The following is a 19478-nucleotide window of genomic DNA, read 5'->3' on the forward strand; positions in this document are numbered from 1 at the left end:
GATGTGGAACTTGATCCCAGGACCCTGAGATCATGACCTGAGTGGAAGGCAGAGGCTTAACCCACTGAGCCACCCAGGTGCCCCAAACTGTAGCTTTGTTTTGTTTTGTTTTGTTTTCCAAACTGTAGTTTTAAAGAGAGCATGCCTAGTTTTCTTTTTCTTAATTTTATATATAGGTAGAGACCAGTTAATGATGGTACTTGGTTCAGTTGTGCTATGTTAATATTCTACTTGTTTGAAAAGTCTTTGATTTGGAAGAAGAATTATGATTGTAATAAAACATTTGGTTGTCAGTTGACATATTGTTCTTCCTTGGGAATTATGGAGAATTAGAATGCTTTCTGATGAGTACATCTTTGTTTATTTTGACATTTTTAAAGATTGAGATGTAATTGACATGTAACTAATTTCAGGTGTATAACGTAATGATTCAAAATTTGTATATATTGTGAAAAGATCACTCCAGTAAGTCTAGTTAACATCCATCACCACACATATTCACAGATTTTTTTTGTGTGATATATTTTGAAATTTTAATGCAGCAAATAACTTTCTGTATAGAGAAGAGTTTTCTTTAAGTATTTTCATCATGGACTGCATAATTGAATTTGCAATAAGATTTGTTGCCCAGATATACTAGGATACCATGCTAAAACATGTAATAAATGCTGAAAGAACACTTCAGTGTGTTTGCTTATTGTGTTCTGCACAGGCTTAGACCTATCTTTTCTTGTGTAATGTTAAAAATTTAATGAGTCTAGGGGCGCCTGGGTGGCTCAGTTGGTTAAATGACTGCTCAGGTCATGATCCTCAATCCTGGGATTGAGTCCTGCATTGGCTCCGTGGTCAGCAGGGAGTCTCTTTCTCCCTCTGACTCTCCCCCTTCTCATGCTGTCTCTCTTTCTCTCATTCTCTCTCTCTCAAATAAATAAAATCTCCTTAAAAAATTTAATGAGTTTTTTTTTTTTTTTTTAATTTATTTGTCAGAGAGAGAGCACACACAGGGCCTGCTGAGCAAGCAGCCTGATATGGGACTCAATCCCAGGACCCTGTGATGATGACCTGAGCTAAAGGCAGATGCTTAACCTACTGAGCCACCCAGGCGCCCCATTGAGTCCTTGATTTTATGAAAATGAATCTTTTTTTTTAAATTTATTTGACAGACACAGCGAGAGAGGGAACACAAGCAGGGGTAGTGGGAGAATGAGAAGTAGGCTTTCTGCAGAGCAGGGAGCCCGATGTAGGGCTTGATCCCAGAACCCTGGGATCATGACCTGAGCTGAAGGCAGACACTTAAGGACTGAGCCACCCTTGTGCCCCGAAAATGATATTGAAGACAATGAAATACTAGCATTTTGGAAATTCAAAGTACCATATCATTTTGGAATAATAAAAATTGGTGTAGTCATTAACTGTTATGTTAATATGTAGGTTGAGATAGAAATTGGTAGTGACATGGAAGTTGGAGGATTCAGAATATTTGTAAACCTAGCTCTCAGATTTTTAAATCTGTTTTATTAAGTCTCTGCTACTAAGAGCGTTATTACTAGTGAACTGACTCTATAAATTGGTCGTCTTCATCATAGCAGATAAATAATTGTGATTTTTCTAATATAGGCAAAAATTTGCTTCTTATTCAAGTTTTATTTTAATTGCAAAATTTTTTAGGCCATACTATAATGTAAACTAATAAGGAATACAAATTGATGCATACTCTATATTTTTCTCTTGTTCCTTTTTTTTTTCTTTGAATGCGTTAAATTTAGTTGTTGCCCTTTGGGAAACAGATGCTGCTCATCAGAGTGATTCTGTATTTAAAAATATTAACACATAGACATTTTGATATACTATTTAAATCAATGTAATATTAGTGGAATAAGGTCTTTTAAATGATTGTGAAAGTTAATATCAATGATATATTGTTCAGTTATGAGATATTTAACATAGGTCTAACATGTTTTTTTATTATTACTAGGCAAGAAGTTATGAAATGGAATGGATGGGGATATAATGATTCCAAGTTCTTCTTCAATAAGAAAGGCCAAGTTGAGTTAACTGGGAAAAGGTAACTGGTTGCTTTATTCTTTTGTTCTTTTTTCCCCTCCTCTTTCTTTCTATAAAAAACTTTAAACATAAATAGCAAACATAATTATGTTAAATAGACATACGTAAAAATAGAGAGGGTAATATAATGACTCCTCTCTCCATTTAAAGTTATCAACATTTTGACATAATTACTCCTTCTTTTGTCTGTGGTATTTTAAATTCTGGCATTGTCATGTCACTTCTAAATATTTACATATGTCTCCTTTAAAAATATAAGGACCTAATATCAGCTAATCATAATAACGTCTTTATCATACTCCTCAAAATAAGAGAAATTTTATATCTGATTATCCAGTCTACATTTCTCCTGATATCTAAAATATGCCATTTTATAGGTAGTTTGAATCAGGATCCAAAAACGCCTATAGTCGTCCTCCCACCCAATCTCATGCCATTGACTTGTTTGAAGTAACTCCATTTTTAGGACTGGGAATTTATTTTTGGGTGTGGATTATTATGGAAGGTAAACAATTTTAGGTCTTTGTGAATATAAATAGTATTTTAATTTTTAATTTTTTAAAAGATTTTATTTATTTATTTGACAGAGAGATAGAGCCAGAGAGCACAAGCTGGTGGGGTGGGGCGGGGGACTTAGGGGGTGGCAGAGGGAGAGGGAGAAGCAGGCTCTCCGCTGAGCAGGGAGCCCACCGGGCTTGATCCCAGGCCCCTGGGATCATGACCTGAGCCTAAGGTAGACCCTTAACTGGTTGAGCCATCCAGGTGCCCCATAAATAGTATTTTTAAAATTAGTTTTCTGAGATACATTAGGGAAGAAATAATGAAGAAAGAGCAATCATTTGTGAGGTAACTTTGACATTCCTGAAATATTTTTGGTAATGTGTGGATAAGAATTCCGAAGAATATTTGTATTGTTATTGTTCCAGATGCAGACAGAATTGTAAAGTAAGTTCTTAGTTGATTTTAAGAACTGACCCTGCTAAAGTTGGTGTTTTGGGTAGTTTGTCTATTGAATTTTGATACTAACTTTTGAAAGGACAGTGTGTACAAATGCGTAAGATTTGAATGCTAGCTCTATAAATTAAAAATTGAGAATAGATAGAAACTTGGATCAGATATATTTCGAATCTGTTCCAGTATTGTGCTTTGACTTAATATCTGTTGGGCATTAATATGGTTAGGTTAATATTTTTGGGATGTTGATATATAGAAATAACAGCAGGAAAACTTTTATTCCTTTGGAGAAATTCTCTTTCTTTGCAACATGATCATTTCCGTTTCTGACTTAAACATACTTTGTACCTGAAACAAAACCTCAGGAGTAGTGATTAGGGACTAATTTTAACCAAGGTATGAAATGTACATTTGACATTTGCTTTTTAATAGGAGAAAAAATGTCTGTATTCTCATTCCCATCTTTAAGTGTGACTGGGCAGCATGTTGGTGGAGGCTTAGTTGAGAAATTGTGTAAATCAGGTAGAAGGAATTTCTGGTTAAAATTAAATTTACCAGTGTTCTAAATGTTGAGTGTTTTGTGATTTAAGTGGAATAGTGTCTAATATGATAGAAACTTATCTATGTGGAAACTGGCTTTGCATAATCTCCTGGGGGGAAAAGTAAATCTTCTGAACTTAGAAAATCAACTTCCTCTCCTCTCCTGTCTTCATTTCTTTCTCTCTTTGGACCTAGAAAATATGGCATCTTTATTTTATGAGAGGGGGCAAATTGTGACTTGTGCATGGTGCCACTGAAAGCATTAGACACCTCCTGACTTGTGTGGAGCACTGTAGGCTAGTTAGTGGTTTGTGTTGGAAGTCTGTGTGTGCGAAATGAATCATCAGTCACAGAAAATATCACAAGTAATTGTATTTTACTAGTGCCATGGATTCAGAAGCTTGTTCCTATTGCAGGTGTTCTGGCACTCAATTTGTCAGTTTTCACAGAGTGGATCAGGTTGTAGAGGTCTGACACATGAGTGCCACACTCATGAGATAGTCAGGAAAAACATTAGAACCCCAGTGTATTCATTAATGTTTAGATTATTCCGTTTTCCATGTATAGAGGCCTTCATGATATTAAGATATATAGAATATAAAATGTAAAATATATTGTTTGGAACTCTCCCAACAATATAGGTTCAGAGTAAAGGGGATTCAGTGGCCTTAAGAGAGCTTTTTATCCAGGTTGTAATAGAACCAGAGAATGTAATTGTTTGACTTCTGACTTTGGAAGATTGCTGCTGCTGCCACTCTAACCAGAATTAGTTCCTTAAAGCCTTCATTTCTTTGCATTATCTCCTGAATCAGGTCCAGTGGGAAAAAAAGGAAAGAGAATGGGGTGCATCTGACTGGCAGAGCCTACAAGGGAAACCCGTAATGCAGATTTTTGGGCACGTTTGCTTTAGGGAAAGGTAGCCTTGGCTTCTCACTAAGTCTCATCTAGAAGGCAGTTCTCCAAATACAGAAATGGGATTTAAATATTCTAAGATTAAATATGTACTACATAAACTATTTAATAACTAAAACCAATAATTAAATAATAGTCAGTTCCTATTTTAGTGCTTCCAGAAGTACCATTACCTTGTCATAGACCAGATAATAAACCGGATTGAATTGGATCATAGCTTTCTATAAATTTAGTCTAGCCTCCTAGGGATTTCTCTGGTTTTTATCAGAAAACATTTAAACATTCTTTAAGGTAATAATAGCTATTATTTAATTGAGTGCCTGCTGAATTATCTTAAAATAACTTTAAGATGGGTAGTGGTATTTTCTTAAAAAGAATTAAGAGATTGAGGAGGAGAGAGGTTAGAGAGCTTATTTGAGGTCACTTGCTCAGTAGGAAACTGGGATTGAAACCCATGTGTTTTTAAGCTTTGTTCTTGTGCCATTTCTATTGTAGTGTGCTTCTGTAGGCACTTTATAGTAGCCTTCTATCTGCTATACACTAGCACAGCAGAGTTAGTCATATTGTAAAAAATTACCCTGTGAGAGAGATTCCTATTTTTCTAGTGAATGGCACTTTGCAGATGCAAAAGGAGGTTGTGATATTCTTAGAGAATGACTAGAAAGGATGAGTTACAAGAAAACACTGATTAGGCTAAACAGTATTAATTCACCCTTTTGTATTAATAATAGTAGACTGAGGACAGTTTTTGAAATTCTTCATAAAGACTTTTTATTCTAGTATTGTAGAAGACTGGAAAAATTACAGACCATTTGTACTGTATAACTGTATAGAAAACATGAATAAAATATCCTAAGAAATGTATAAAACAGAGCTGGGAAAAAAGGGGAATTCTTAGGTGCTGTCAACCAAGGATGAGGGTCAGTGAAAATTTTGGGGGATTCCCTTATTTTTGATCCAAAGACATTGAACAGGTAAGAAATTTTTATTAAGCAAATGTGTTTGAGTGTGTATATTTTGGGGAGGGTGGCGTTAACATTTCAAACCCAGCCATTAAATTAGTATATGATATGCTGTCGAAGCAAGCACTCCAGCCATTAAATTAAAAGCAGTTATTACAAACTGTTACAGATCTTTGGGAAAAATTTTTCCCTGAACACAGTCTTATCTTTTGAACATATTTACAATTTGTCAGGTTATAAATCCTTAGGTTTATTAATTTGCCATTCTTACTCCTTCTGGATATAGATGAATTGAGTCCTCCTGGGTTTCAACAGCAGAAGGCAATACATATTGTCAGAGCTAATGCTACATTTTTCTACAAACTAAAATTTTTGGAAAGTGTCATTATTCATTGACTTTAAAGGTATTAAATATTAATTGGTGCTTACAAAGCAAAAGTTAGTGCTTTAAATGGAGAGAATTTGTTTGGGTTTATGTACTTTCTATTTTCAGTGACATAATTTTTCATTAAGGTTTGTCAGATTATAAAAAGATTTTTAAATTGCTTAGCAGTTATTAGGAACTCACTCTGAGAATAGAGTTCGTGCCTACTACTGTCTTGCTGCCTCTGTGCACAGCCACAGACTGGGAGTGCTTTGTCTTTAGTCACAGTAAATCCTGATGTTCACCTCCTTCTTGGATATTTATGTTCACAGGATTTTCTTTCCACACAGTGATTTCTTTGTCTTGAATGCTTCCCCTGGTTCTGTATCTTCTACAATATTGTTAATCCTGTCCTGACGGGAGGTGGAGTGTTGATCTCACCTTGTATTTACAATATGAACCATTCCTTAAAATTCTCAAACTCATCTTCAATCGTGATTAAAGATTCATTCGGGAGTCACCTGTTTCAGTAATTGATATAGGTACCTGGCTTTCCTCTTACCATATTTCTGGCAAAAGTTGCATGTTTCTTGCCCATATATTCATCCTATCAATCAAGTGTCTTTGTAGCTTTGAGTAAACTAAGTTGTAAATTAATTTTTTCCTTCCTTCTTTCCTTCCTTCCTTTCCTTTCCTTTCTTTTTTCTTCTCTTCTCTTTTTTCTTTTCTCTTCTTTCTTTTTTCCTGCCTTCCTTGCCTTCCTGCCTGCATTCCTTCCTTCTTTTCAGGTTGTAAGTTTCTTAAAAACAAAAGTTGTAATACCAAGTCTTTGTGTCCTGCAATACTCAGTACAGTCTTATGAGTGTTAAATGCTTGTTTATAGTTTTGAATATAAATATAAATTATTTTTACTGTAATGTAATAAGCAAGTTATTACCTGGCTATTTCTTAAAAACCTCTTATTCCTTTAACTTTTCTTAAAATGTTTCTTTTCAGTTAATTTACTTCTTTGGCTTCAAAGTTTTCATTTTTATTTCATGATATTTTGTAAGATTTTTGGAATGCTTGGCAATATGCTAGGTTTTATGATTATTGAGTCAGGCTTCCTTTACTGTTTTTCAAATCCCAGGGCATTAGATGCAAGAAAAAGTACAGTTGAATGGTTTATATTCTGACATGACTTTTTGAACCATATGTTTTGTGCAGAATTGTAGATAATGGAGCAAAGTCTCTCTCCTTTTTTAAGAAACAGTTATTCTTTTTTCTTAAAGATTTTATTTATTTGAGAGAGAGTGAGTGTGCATGTATGAGTGGGGGTGGGGCAGAGGAAAAGGGAGAAACAGGTTCCTTGCTGAGCAGGAGCAGGGCTCAATCCCAGGACCCTGAGATCATGACCTGAGCTGAAGGTAGATGCTTAACCAACTGAGCCACCCCGGCACCCTGATAGTGGAGCAAAATCTTAAATCAAATATTCTGCCACACAAGATAACTTCTTCAGAGTCCAAAATACTATGCATTCAGATGTGAAAATATATTGTGTTTGATTTAATGGTAGAATGTAATTTTAAATTTTACACATGGCAATAACACCAATTCTGTATCTATTAATTCAAGTATCTTGAAGGTGGTCACTTTTTTATTTTATGGATAATGTTATTTGTGAATTAAGGGATCCACAAAGGTCTGAATATGATTCTGTCATGAATATCAAGGGTCTAATATATTTTATGGAGACCCAAATTAATTGTACATTTAACATATAAAGACCCAGCATTAAAACCTAATGTTCCAAATTGGTCTTTTGGTAGGACATTACTAACATACAATGGCATATCTGTTAACAACCAGCTTTCCAGAATTTGTACTTTACCTCAGTTGGAATGAGGAAGATTTTATGTTGAATGACTGTCTGTCATTGTTATAGCTATGAGCCCCATACTTTCTTTCATTTCAATTTCCTTTTTTTTTTTTTAAGATTTTATTTATTTATTTGACAGAGAGAGATCACAAGTAGGCATAGGGGCAGGGGTGGGGGAGCAGGCTCCCTGCTGAGCAGAGAGCCCGATGTGGGACTCGATCCCAGGACCGAGATCATGACCCGAGCCAAAGGCAGAGGTTTAACCACTGAGCCACCCAGGCATCCCTCATTTCAATTTCTTTAGATTTATGAAAAAGGTATTATTATGTAGTACTTCAAACACACCATTTCAGTTTGATTTTTAGCACTTGTGATTTTTTTTTTTTTTTTTTAACGTAAAGAAACTGGCAGGGGTGCCTGGGTGGGTTACCCTCTGCCTTCAGCTCAGGTCATGGTCTCAGGGTCCTGGGACCAAGCCCAGCGTCAGGCTCTCTGCTCAGCAGGGAGCCTGCTTCCCCCCCCCCCCCCCCCGCACCCTTCCCTCCCCCCCCCCCCCCCGTCTGCCTTTCTGCCTACTTGTGATCTCTCTCTCTGTCAAATAAATAAATAAAATCTTTAAAAAAAAAACAAAGATACTGGTTTGATTAAAACACATGGGTTCTTCATTTTTTATCCTTTCTCTGTCATTTTTGTTTTGTTAATGTTTATGTAAAGACTGATTTGACAATTTTAGATAGGACTTTTGTTGTATAATTTGAAGTTAACATGAGGAGTGACACCCACTCAACCCTTGCTGTGTTACTGTTAAAATTATGTGACAAAATGAATGCTTGTTGTCACTTTCAATTAAGCATTCCTTTGGATGGGGCCTAATACCAGCTTTTTAAATGTTGAATTCTGCATTATTATAAATATATATTTAATTTTGAACAGAGTTTATATATTACCCACTGGCTCTTTAAAATTTCTTTGTGATATCAAAGTAATCTTTTGAGGCTAGTTGCTAAATGCTTTGTTGGTACTCAAGTTCTGATGAAATGAGTGGGAAATAACCTTTTGAGTAAACATTATACTTTGAACTTTTTAAATAACTTGCTTCACATCGATGTTAAGACCAATTTATTGTTTATTCTGATTCATTGTCAGTATTTGTTTAATTATTATTTTTTATTTTTATTTTATTCTTAAAGATTTTATTTATTTAATTGACATAGAGAGAGATCATAAGTAGGCAGAGAGAGAGGGAAGCAGGCTCCCTGCTGAGCAGAGAGCCCGATTCGAGGCTCAATCCCAGGACCCTGGGATCATGACCTGAGCCGAAGGCAGAGGCTTTAACCTACTGACCCATCCAGGTGCCCATGTTTAGTTATAATTTTTTAAATTGTTTTTTGATCTGGAGTGGGTAGTGACTACTAGAGTATTTCTTCTTTTCTCCATTTAAATACACACACCCACACCCACACACCCAACACACATACCCACACACATACCACACACACCACACATGCAAGAAATAAAGATTGCTGTAGAGCCATTTGAACTATCATCTTGGAAAAAATTAATTTTGATGTTACTTCATGTCAGCTACAGAGATCAATTCCAGATAGACTGTAGACCTAAATGTAGAGGCTAAAACTGTAAAATTGCTAGGAGAACATGCAGAATGTCTTTCTGAATTTGAGGTTGTCAAAAAGTAGAGAACAAAAAGTGTTAACTTTTATAAAGGAAGGAAAAAATGAATCAGATAGATAATACTAAAATATAAAACTTATTTTCTTTGAAAGACTCCACTAAGAGAATGCAAGGAAAAAAAAGGCAAAAGCAGAAGAAAATATTTAATACATATGTCTTTGATCTCAGAATATATAAATAATTCTTATATATAGATGAGAAAACGATAGTAACCCAATAGGAAAATGAGCAAAAGATGAACTGGCTTTGAAAACAATATTCCTGTATCTATTATCCATTTGGATAGAAACTCAAACCCATACGTTACCAGTGAAATTCAAATTAAAATGGTTAAGAGATTACCAGTAGAGTGTTTCTCATTCCCACCACCAAGTGTGGGAAGGATGTGGAATAAGTCCATATAGCACTGTTAGTGGTAATCATGTTGGAAAACTTATCTACCAGTATCTACTAAAGTTGAACATATGCATAGACTATGGCCTGGAAATTCCACTCTAGTTATATACCTGTCAGAAAAATGTGATACATTCTTGAGAAAACAAGTTCAGGAATGTCCCTGCATGCACCAAAAACTAAATAACACTGTTGTCTATCAACAGTACAGTGGATAAAGAAACTAGTTATACTCACACAGTGGAATTAAGCCATGGAAATGAATGAATGTTAACTAGATGTATCAAAAAAGATAAATCTCACAATAGTATTTGAGCAAAAGAAGGCTAACACAGAAGAGTACATTTTATTAACTGAGTTCATTTATATAAAGTACAGAGACAGTCAAAATTACTCTGTAATGATAACAGGATAGTGGTTCCTTTGGTGTGAGGGAAGGTGGTGTGCCTGGAAAGTGCATGAAGGGGAGTGTTTCTGGGGTACCGGTAAATGTTCTATTTCTGGATCTGAATGGTGATTACATGGGAGGTTTACTTTGTAAAAATTCATTCAGCTCCAGACTTATTTGTCTGTATTTTTGAATGTATGTCGTACATACATTTACATATAGGTAAAATATTTATAAAATCAAACAAAAATAATGCAGCTATAATATAGGTTTATTTGGCTGTCTCATTATCATTTTATTGGGGGAGTAGAGAAGTTGTGAGATCATTGTAGTGAAAAAAATTTACTGAATGTAAGTACCATGATTTTATAAATATCATTCATAAAGAATTTTAGAATAATGATCTCACTTGGAATGGTGGTAAGGGAAGAATCAAACTAAAGGCAGCATCATGTAAGGCTTAAAAGCACAGACTGAAGCCTTATTACCTGATTCAGATCCTGGTTTTGTAATTTACTACCTGTGTGACCTTGATTAAGTTACTTAAGTTACTTCACATCTTAAGTTAATTTCTGTTGCCTTCCTCATCTATAAAATAGGGATAAGAGCACAAACCTCCTAACATTATAAGTTAATATACATAAACACTTAGAACAATGCCTGGCACATGATAATGGTATGTATTTACTTAAGAAAAAGTTTAAAGTACTGTTTCAAAATACACATTTTAAAATGTTTTGGTCTTTTCAGAGAGCTATTATATTAGTGCTGTTATAACACACTGGGTCATTATTGTTTGCATATCAGCCTTCTTCACTACACTAATCTAGGGTAGGATACTTATTTTATGTCTTTATTTTTAGCACTTACTGCTATTTAATATTTTGCCACCTCTGGCAAGTATTTTCAAAACTGAAAAGCTGTATCTCAAAGCACTTGAGTTTTCTGCACCAGTCTTTATATATATATATAAATATATAATTATAATATATAAAAATATATATGTAATAATCCTAAGTTATATATATAATTTAGGATTTATTATGTATATAAAATAATTTTCATATTTCATATAAACTAAGGATTGGGATGAAAAATGTAGGAAATGAAATCTGAGTAGCAAATCTAGTTTTTTCCATACTGTTCCTACTCTATAGAACTCTTATGTGTTTTAAATTTCTTGTACAACTTCATGTAAAATCTAAGTATCTTTGAAATCTGTAGGTTTATTTGCCATTCTGTATTCTTTTTATACTTGTCACATCATAAATTCTATGACATAGTGATAGAATTTGGGTTTGGGGGGCTATTTTTAATATTTGTTATTCTAATTTATTAATTAACATATAATGTATTATTAGTTTCAGAGGTACAGGTCTGTCATTCATCAATCTTATGTAATACCAAGTGCTTATTGCGTCATGTGCCCTCCTTAATCTCCATCACCCAGTTACCCCATCCTTCTGCCCCCCCTCCCCTCCAGCAACCCTCAGTTTATTTCCTGTGATTAAGAGTCTCTTATGGTTTGTCTCCCCTTTCTTGTTTCATTTTGTTTTATTTTTTCCTTTCTTCCCCTATGATCCTCTGTTTTATTTCTTAAATTCCACATATGAGCGAGATCATATAATAATCTTTCTCTGATTGACTTATTTCACTTCACATAATATCCTCTAGTTCCATGACAGAATTTTTAGAAGCCATAAATATTGGATAGAAATTAAGAGAAAAGTCATTTTGTTTACCCACTTATTTACTTTCTGTTATTTATTCTGTCTTGAAGATTTCAGTTTATAGTAAGTGTTGTATTTCCATTCAGCCTATAGGAATCACGTTAACATTTCTTGTAGTATAGGTCGGCTGGCACCAGGTTCTCTCAGTTTTCATCTGAAAATGTCTTAGTTAACTTTTTTTTTTTTTTAAAGATTTTATTTCTTTATTTGTCAGAGAGAGAGAGAGGGAGAGCACGAGAGTGCACAAGCAGGCAGAGTGACAGGCAGAGGAGGAGGGAGAAGCAGACTTCCTGCTGGCCAAAGAGCCCAATGCGGGACTCAATCCCAGGACCCTGGGATCATGACCTGAGCCGAAGGCAGTGGCTTAACCAACTGAGCCACCCAGGCATCCTGAGTTAACTTTTATTTTTGAAGTATATTTTCACCAGATACAGAATTCTAGGTTGAAATTCTTCTTCTTTCAGCACTTTAAGAATGTTCAGTTTTTTGGGGCCCCTAGGTGGCTCAGTGGGTTAAAGCCTCTGCCTTCGGCTCAGGTCATGATCCCAGGGTCCTGGGATCGAGCCCCACATTGGGCTCTCTGCTCAGCGGGAAGCCTGCTTCCTCCTCTCTCTCTGCCTGCCTCTCTGCCTACTTGTGATCTCTGTCTTTCAAATAAATAAATAAATAGATTTTTTAAATGTTCAGTTTTTTCCAGGACTTCATTATATTTGACGAGAAGCTGGTCATAATTTTTAGTGTTACTACATTGTATGTAATGTGTCATTTTTCTCTAGATGCTTTTTTTTTTAATTTTTTTTTCTAGATGCTTTTTAACATTTTCTTTCTCCCTCTTTTCTCTTACTTTTAAATTGTAGTTTGACTATGATGTGCGTAGTGTGAGTTTCTTTGCATTTATTTTCTTAGTGTCTTCTGGCCTTCTTGAATTTGTAAATGTGTATCTTTCATCAAATTTGGAAACTTTTTGCCATTATTTCTTCAAATGGTTTTACTCTATTTCCCTCTTTTTTTTTTTTCCTTTTTCTTGGGACTTTATGTGTATGTTGTGTGTATTATATACATGTTAGTCTTTTGCTATTGTTCCATAGGGTTTTGAAGCTTTGTTTATTTTTTCAATCTTTTTCTCTGCCCTTCGGATTATATATGTTAATAAAACATATCTGTACATTTTACTTTACTTTACTTTATACTTTACTTTATCTGTACATTTACAGGCATCTCCAGTCTGCCCTTCTGTTCTTTCAGTGAATTTTTAAAAGTTCTAAATATAGAATTTCTGCTTTTTTCTTTTTATAGTTTCTGTTTCTCTGCTGAGATTTTTTTCTTTCTCACTGGAAACATAGTTTCCCATTTGTCCTTTAACATAGTTATAGCCATTTTAAAATGGTTGTGTGCTACTTCCAGTGTCTTAGTTCTTCTTAGGGTCAGTCCCTATTTGTTGCCCTTTCTCTTGATTATGGATTACAGTTTCTTGTTTGTTTGTGTCTAGTAATTTTGGAGTGCATTTTGGATAATGTAAATAGTCTGTTGTAGAAACCCTGTATTCTATTATGCTCTTCTGAAGGGGCTTTATTTATTTTTTTAACATTAAGTAATTAACTTGACTATTCTCAAATTCCCATTTCCCCCTGTGGTGGTGAGCAACTTAGTTCTTTTAAGCTTAGTTGGGCTGCTTCAAGTTGGCTCCATATGTGTGTAATTCAAGGTCAGCTAAGCATGTGGACAGAGTTTATGCATATATCACTCAATGACTCTCTCCTTTTCTGTGATTTGTGTAGACTCTTCCCAGCTGTTGTGTTCACTGCAAATACTGCCTTCTGGTTTTTCAAGGCAGGAAGACAATAGATTTTCTGTATTTTTGTTTCCGTTTATGGTACCAGCTGGTCTGTTCCTCAGTCTAAAACCTGTATTAAAAATAAAAAAAACTCGGAAACTTATGTAATGCTGTTTACTTTTTCTAAGTGTATCACACCCCCTACCCTCTATTATTGCCTGCTTTTATCTGTCTGTACTGCCTTCAGAGTTGTGTTTTGTTTTTGTTTTTGTTTTTGTCCAGAGTTTATAGTTATATGTGGAGGGAGAGGGTGTTGTTTTAATAGGAACAACTTGACCATTACTAGAAGCCAAAGCTAAGATTTAAATTTAAATGAAGGTCCTTTACTCTAATGTTTTATTTTCTTTGTAATCTTAGGTACCCTCTTAGTGGTATGATTTTACCAACTTTTAAAGACTGGATCCAAAATACCCTTGGAGTAAGTCTGGAGCATAAAACTACCTCTAAAGTAAGCAAATAAGAATGATGACTAGTATGCTTAAGTCTGTGTGGGTGTGTCTGTGTGTGCATGGACATGTGTTTAATCCCAAATCAGTTAGATTTATCTTTGTAATTTGTTATAATTGCTTTAATGCATTTGTTGTAATTTTTTTGGTTTTTTTTTGTTAAGAAGTTTACTGGTTTTATTGGCCTTGCTCGGTTTTCTAGGGATGACTTTTCAGTATCACAGATCTAGATCCCAATCTCAAAATTTATCTGAGATTTGTCTGGTAAACTTTTTATCTTCTCTGAGCCATAGTTATCCTAATTTGAGAAATGAGAGCAATAACTGTCCATTCTACCTTTCATAGGGTGGTAGTAAAATGCACATGAACTAATTCTGTGGGAGGACTGTTAGAAAAATATTATAAGTTGCTATTAATTTTAGGATATTTAATGTACTGACAGTAATCCAGGATTAATATAGAATAATTGGAAATAAATGTAATTTTACATTTAATATCAAAACATTTAGAATATTAGAAGACTTACAAAAAAATAAAAATTTGATTAAGATATGAGTGATAATTTTAGTTCATGTACTTTCACTTTTCTTAAGCTAGGGTTAAAAACCTTTAAACTGTATTCATATCAAACTAACAAAATAGCATTTCTTCATGGTTTTTATTATTTATTATTTACTATGGGATGGTATTCTGCATGTCCCTCTAAACTGGATATAAGTTCTATAAGTACAGGGGCTGTGGCTTATACTATATTCTCTACTGTATCCAACATGTTATTAAGGACTTAAATATTCACCTACTGTTTGTTTTATTTCTAAATCCACAGTTACATTTTATCCTACTAAGTAAATTATGTTAACAGCTAATTTTTACCCCTCCTAAACCAAATTCTTTCAACTTTTCTTAAAAGATCTTTTTTTTATTTCCTTAATTATTTCTTTTGACTATTCGTAGTTACTTTTTTTTTTTTTTTTTTTACATTGATGCAATCTGTATACCATATTCGGAAATTTCGCCAGTTTTACATGCATTTTTTTCTGATTTTGAGCCCTTTTCAATTTTTAACAACAAAATAGTAATATGTATGTTTTGTTGGGGGTCCTTATGGTCATTTCTTTTCACCATAGCATAAATTCCTTGAGGTCAAGATTTTTTTACCTGATTATCTCACTGCTGTATCCCCAAGGCCTAGAACATTGCCTGGTATATAACCCACACTCAATAAATATTTCTCATATAATTGAATATTAAATGCAGACCCTTTAATAAGATACTAACAGTATGTAAATATCATATATTTTTTTTACACATTCTTATATTTTCTTTTTTCCAAATACTATAGCATAGCTTTTTCTTTTCTTTTTCTTTTTTTTAATAGCAGGTTTGATTTGGTCAGCCTCTTCTTACATGTAAGAAGAGGCTACCTACATATATAGTAGGCAGGTTTTTGATGCTTTTCATAAAAATTATGACATTTAACCTTTCTCCTTTATGGTAGCTGTATAAATTTAGTGGTGATAATCTCATTTAAGAGAAGAAGAAGTTGTGACTTCCCCCGTGTTGCATAGCTTTAAAGATTTTTTTCCCCAACTTACCTCTTAGTTGAAATTAAGTATCAAATTATAATGTTACAAGTTTTAAAGCAGTTCTGTGAAAATGGACCTGTTACTTATTATGAGGTTTCTTGTTGATCATTTTAAAATAATTATTGAACTATAAGAAATGGTAAATTTTATCTACAGGTGAAAATGTAGATGATGAAAAAAGTTGGCTTTTCCCCAGTTTCCTTGATCTAAAATGAAAGATTTGAGACTTTGTCATCTTCTCTGTTCTTGATTGCAGTTTTCAGAAACAATGAAAAAGTGGGGCATAAATGCAAAAGAGGAAACATGGCTTCTATAACTTATGTTACAGAATGTGATTAACGGGACCATTTATAATTTGTTATTGTCACAGAGTTGGTTTCCGTATGTGTTGCTTGGTATTTTCTCATGCTTTTGTCTCAATTTGGATATTAAAATTTTACATTTTATGGTCACTCTCCTAACCAGATACTCAGAATTTATTTTCTAGAAATAAGTCAAAGAAACCAATTTTATTTTCTAGGCATCCTTAAATCCTAGTGATACACCTCCTTCTATTGTAAATGAAGATTTTCTTCATGAACTTAAAGAGACTAATATTTCATATTCACAAGAAGCAGATGATCGAGTATTTAGAGCTCATGGTAAGCAACCTTATAGAAGCACTATTTGATTTTAATTTAAAAATTTCCTATAATTTAAGATGTTTTTACATATTCTTTTTTAAATTGCAAAACAGGTCATTGTCTTCATGAGATATTTTTGCTCAGGGAAGGAATGTTTCAGCGAATTCCTGATATAGTTTTATGGCCAAGTAAGTTCTTTTTTTTCTTTGTGTCATTAGTTTAGTATTGTGAAATCTTAAGTAAATTTAGTATTGGAAATACGTACTTTTGAACATAGGCATTGTAAAAAGTACAGGTAGCTGTATTTTTAAAGTTTACCAAAAGTCATATAATTCTTTCTTGATCTGGGCATACTGAACTATTGGTTTTCATGACTGATCTTGCTGATGATTAAGTTTTCATTTTAAATGTTAATATCATATTGGGAGGTCAGATAAAAAAATGTATTTCTGGTTAATTTGAAAGCTTAATGAAATTAGTATCGATCAATGATATATTCAGAGGTAGAGAAACTCTTAACTATTAATTCCTGCAAATTTGTTGTAGTAATTTGTTGATATCAGCTTGTGGCCTAAAAAGCATTATGTCCAAGTGGTGAAACAAATTGTTTAAGATACCCGTTGTCTTTGATATAAATAATTAAATTCTGAAAAATTAATATCATTCATGATTTTGGCTCAAGAAAGAGGATGGATGAGTTTTATGTTGTTATTTTGCTCTTGCTGATGATTAGATAGTCAGTATATTTATATGATTTTTATATCTATCTCTTAGTAGAAAATTTAAAGCAGAATTGATATAGTATACCTTACTGTCCATAATTACCATTTAAAAAAGTTCCAGTGGTCTGGTCCTTTTTTCCTCTTTAGATTCTATTAAAGGAGTAGATGGAGTATTTTATTTTTCAAAAGTTGGCTCATCTGTTTTTAGATGTGATCCTTTTACTTTACAGGGAGTATCTGAAGGAGAAAATCATACTTTAATATAGAGGTAGGAGGGAGGTGACATACATAGGAGGAAAATCCAAGAGCATGTGTAGCTGAGATTAAATTACTGTCTTGATACTTGTGGTATATATTCTCCCAGTATTCTTTTAGTAGCTTTAGGCTACTTCTTTACCAAGATTTGGGGAGGATTTATTTCCTCCATTTTTTTACTAGAAAAAATGAAAGCAAAATTTATCAGTTTTCATTTTCCATAGGAAGCTTTAATAGACCATCTTTTGATGATACATTTTGAGTAGAACTTTCAAGCATACTTTCTAGGTATTTTCTTCATGTGTCTGACTATTAAAGTACTGAGAAATTACCATAATGAAAATGTAGGTCTTGCTTTAGGAAATACAAATATTTTTTAAAAATCCAGGTTTAGGAAACATGCAGAATTAGTCTATTGTTGCATAAACGTTTTCTTTGTTCTGTGAAATCTGTCCCATTTGTCAGTTCTCTTAAAACGTTGTCCTTTTTATTTTTTTCTGTATCAGTTTTCAAATCAGGCCCTTATCAACACATAGCTGGATTTTTCTTAATAGCCTGTAAGGTTCTCTCTCATGCTTCAAGTTTCTTGTTCCCTCCAACCGTCGCATATACTCTTGAGAGGTTGGTTTTTCTAAAATATTCTCTTTACCGTCATGTTCTGTACCTCAGGAATCTATATAAATAGAATAAAGATACCTGAGGTAAGTTTATAATTTTATTCTGTTGAATCTTTCAGTATAATGACTTCTTAGAAATAGTTACCCCCTCAACAGGTTATCAGATTTCTGAGGCCTTTATTTAACTTTAATGTAAATTTTCTGTTGGTGATAAAGTTCGGGTTTTGTCCTTGAATGAGGGCAAGTTTTGAGACAATGTGGCAATTTAGACAATGTGGTATGCCACAGAGTGGAGGCGGCTATCTCATCCTACAGTTTGAACACACACACACACACACACACACACACACACACACACACACTCCCCATTTGGATACACGTACCTAGGAGATCTATCCTTGTGGATGTCTTTAAGTCTGGCTATAATTTGAATCTGAATTGTATATTTGCTTTAATAGGATGTCTAGGGCTTCTTTTTTAATAGGATGTCTAAGTTCTTAAGCATAAGAACTTGTAATATATGTAATTTTTATGATTTGGACTCATCCTTAAACCAGGATTTGTCACCATTGTGAACCTTAACACAGTGTGAATATCTCTGCCTTTCACTTAGTTTGGACAAATAGTCACTCATTCATGTTGTCTGTGGTTAAGTATGCTTATAAAAATAAAGTCTCCCTTAACAATTACATATTTTTAAATCATTTTACTTATTAAACTTAGTATTTATGCATTATTTTTAACTGTCTAAATACCAAAACTTTAGGCCTGTGAAAATATGTGCTAGGAACTGTTCTAGGTATTAAGGATGGGCTGTGAACAAAACAAAAATCTGTTCTCAGGTGTCATGCAATTTAGTGAGGAAGGAGACAGGAAAAAGAGAAATGAATGTATAATGTATTGAGTGGGGATAAGTGCTGTAAAGAAAAGGCACAGTAGGAAAATAGAGAGCTGTATAGGTGAGCAGTGGGATGAGGGAGTGCTATATTGTATAGTGTGGTTGACGAAAGCTTCTGATTAGGTGACAGTCCTAGAAGTAGTTTAGTCTTGTTAAAGCATTTTTATTTGGGTATTTTATTAGTTATTAATCAACTGGTATTCCACTTAGTAAAAAATTTTACCACACATAGTGATTTTTATAAGCTTAATCTGAAAACTTAAAATGGATTTTTATTAAAAATTGGAATGACACGAGGCGCCTGGGTGGCTCAGTGGGTTAAAGCCTCTGCCTTTGGCTCAGGTCATGATCTCAGGGTCCTGGGATCGAGCCCTGCATCGGGCTCTCTTTTGGCAGGGAGCCTGCTTCCCCCTCCCCCCCTCTGCCTGCCTCTCTGCCTACTTGTGATCTCTCTCTCTGTCAAATAAATAAATAAAATATTTTTTAAAAATTGGAATGACACAAATGATATATTCCTAGTTTTAAACAAACCTGAGAAATGATAACTCTTATAAAACAATATTTTTACTTTCATTAATGGATATTCACTTGTATGTTTTACATCCTTAATTTCCCTTTCAAGCTCTTAGCAGGTAATACT

The 19478-nt window shown here is 33.9% G+C and overlaps 1 protein-coding gene across 2 annotated transcripts in view; it reads left to right on the plus strand.

Annotated features, from left to right (window-relative positions):
* Positions 1-19478, plus strand: part of AGPS (alkylglycerone phosphate synthase) — a 148884-nt gene that overhangs the window by 32930 nt on the left and 96476 nt on the right. For both annotated transcript variants that reach the window (XM_046019212.1, XM_046019213.1), the window contains exons 2-5: positions 1976-2065; positions 14049-14139; positions 16244-16364; positions 16460-16534. In XM_046019212.1, coding sequence (XP_045875168.1) covers positions 1976-2065; positions 14049-14139; positions 16244-16364; positions 16460-16534 — 377 coding nt within the window. The remainder of the gene's footprint in view (positions 1-1975; positions 2066-14048; positions 14140-16243; positions 16365-16459; positions 16535-19478) is intronic.

This window comes from Meles meles, chromosome 9 (assembly GCF_922984935.1).
Source record: "Meles meles chromosome 9, mMelMel3.1 paternal haplotype, whole genome shotgun sequence".
NCBI classification, from domain to species: domain Eukaryota; kingdom Metazoa; phylum Chordata; class Mammalia; order Carnivora; family Mustelidae; genus Meles; species Meles meles.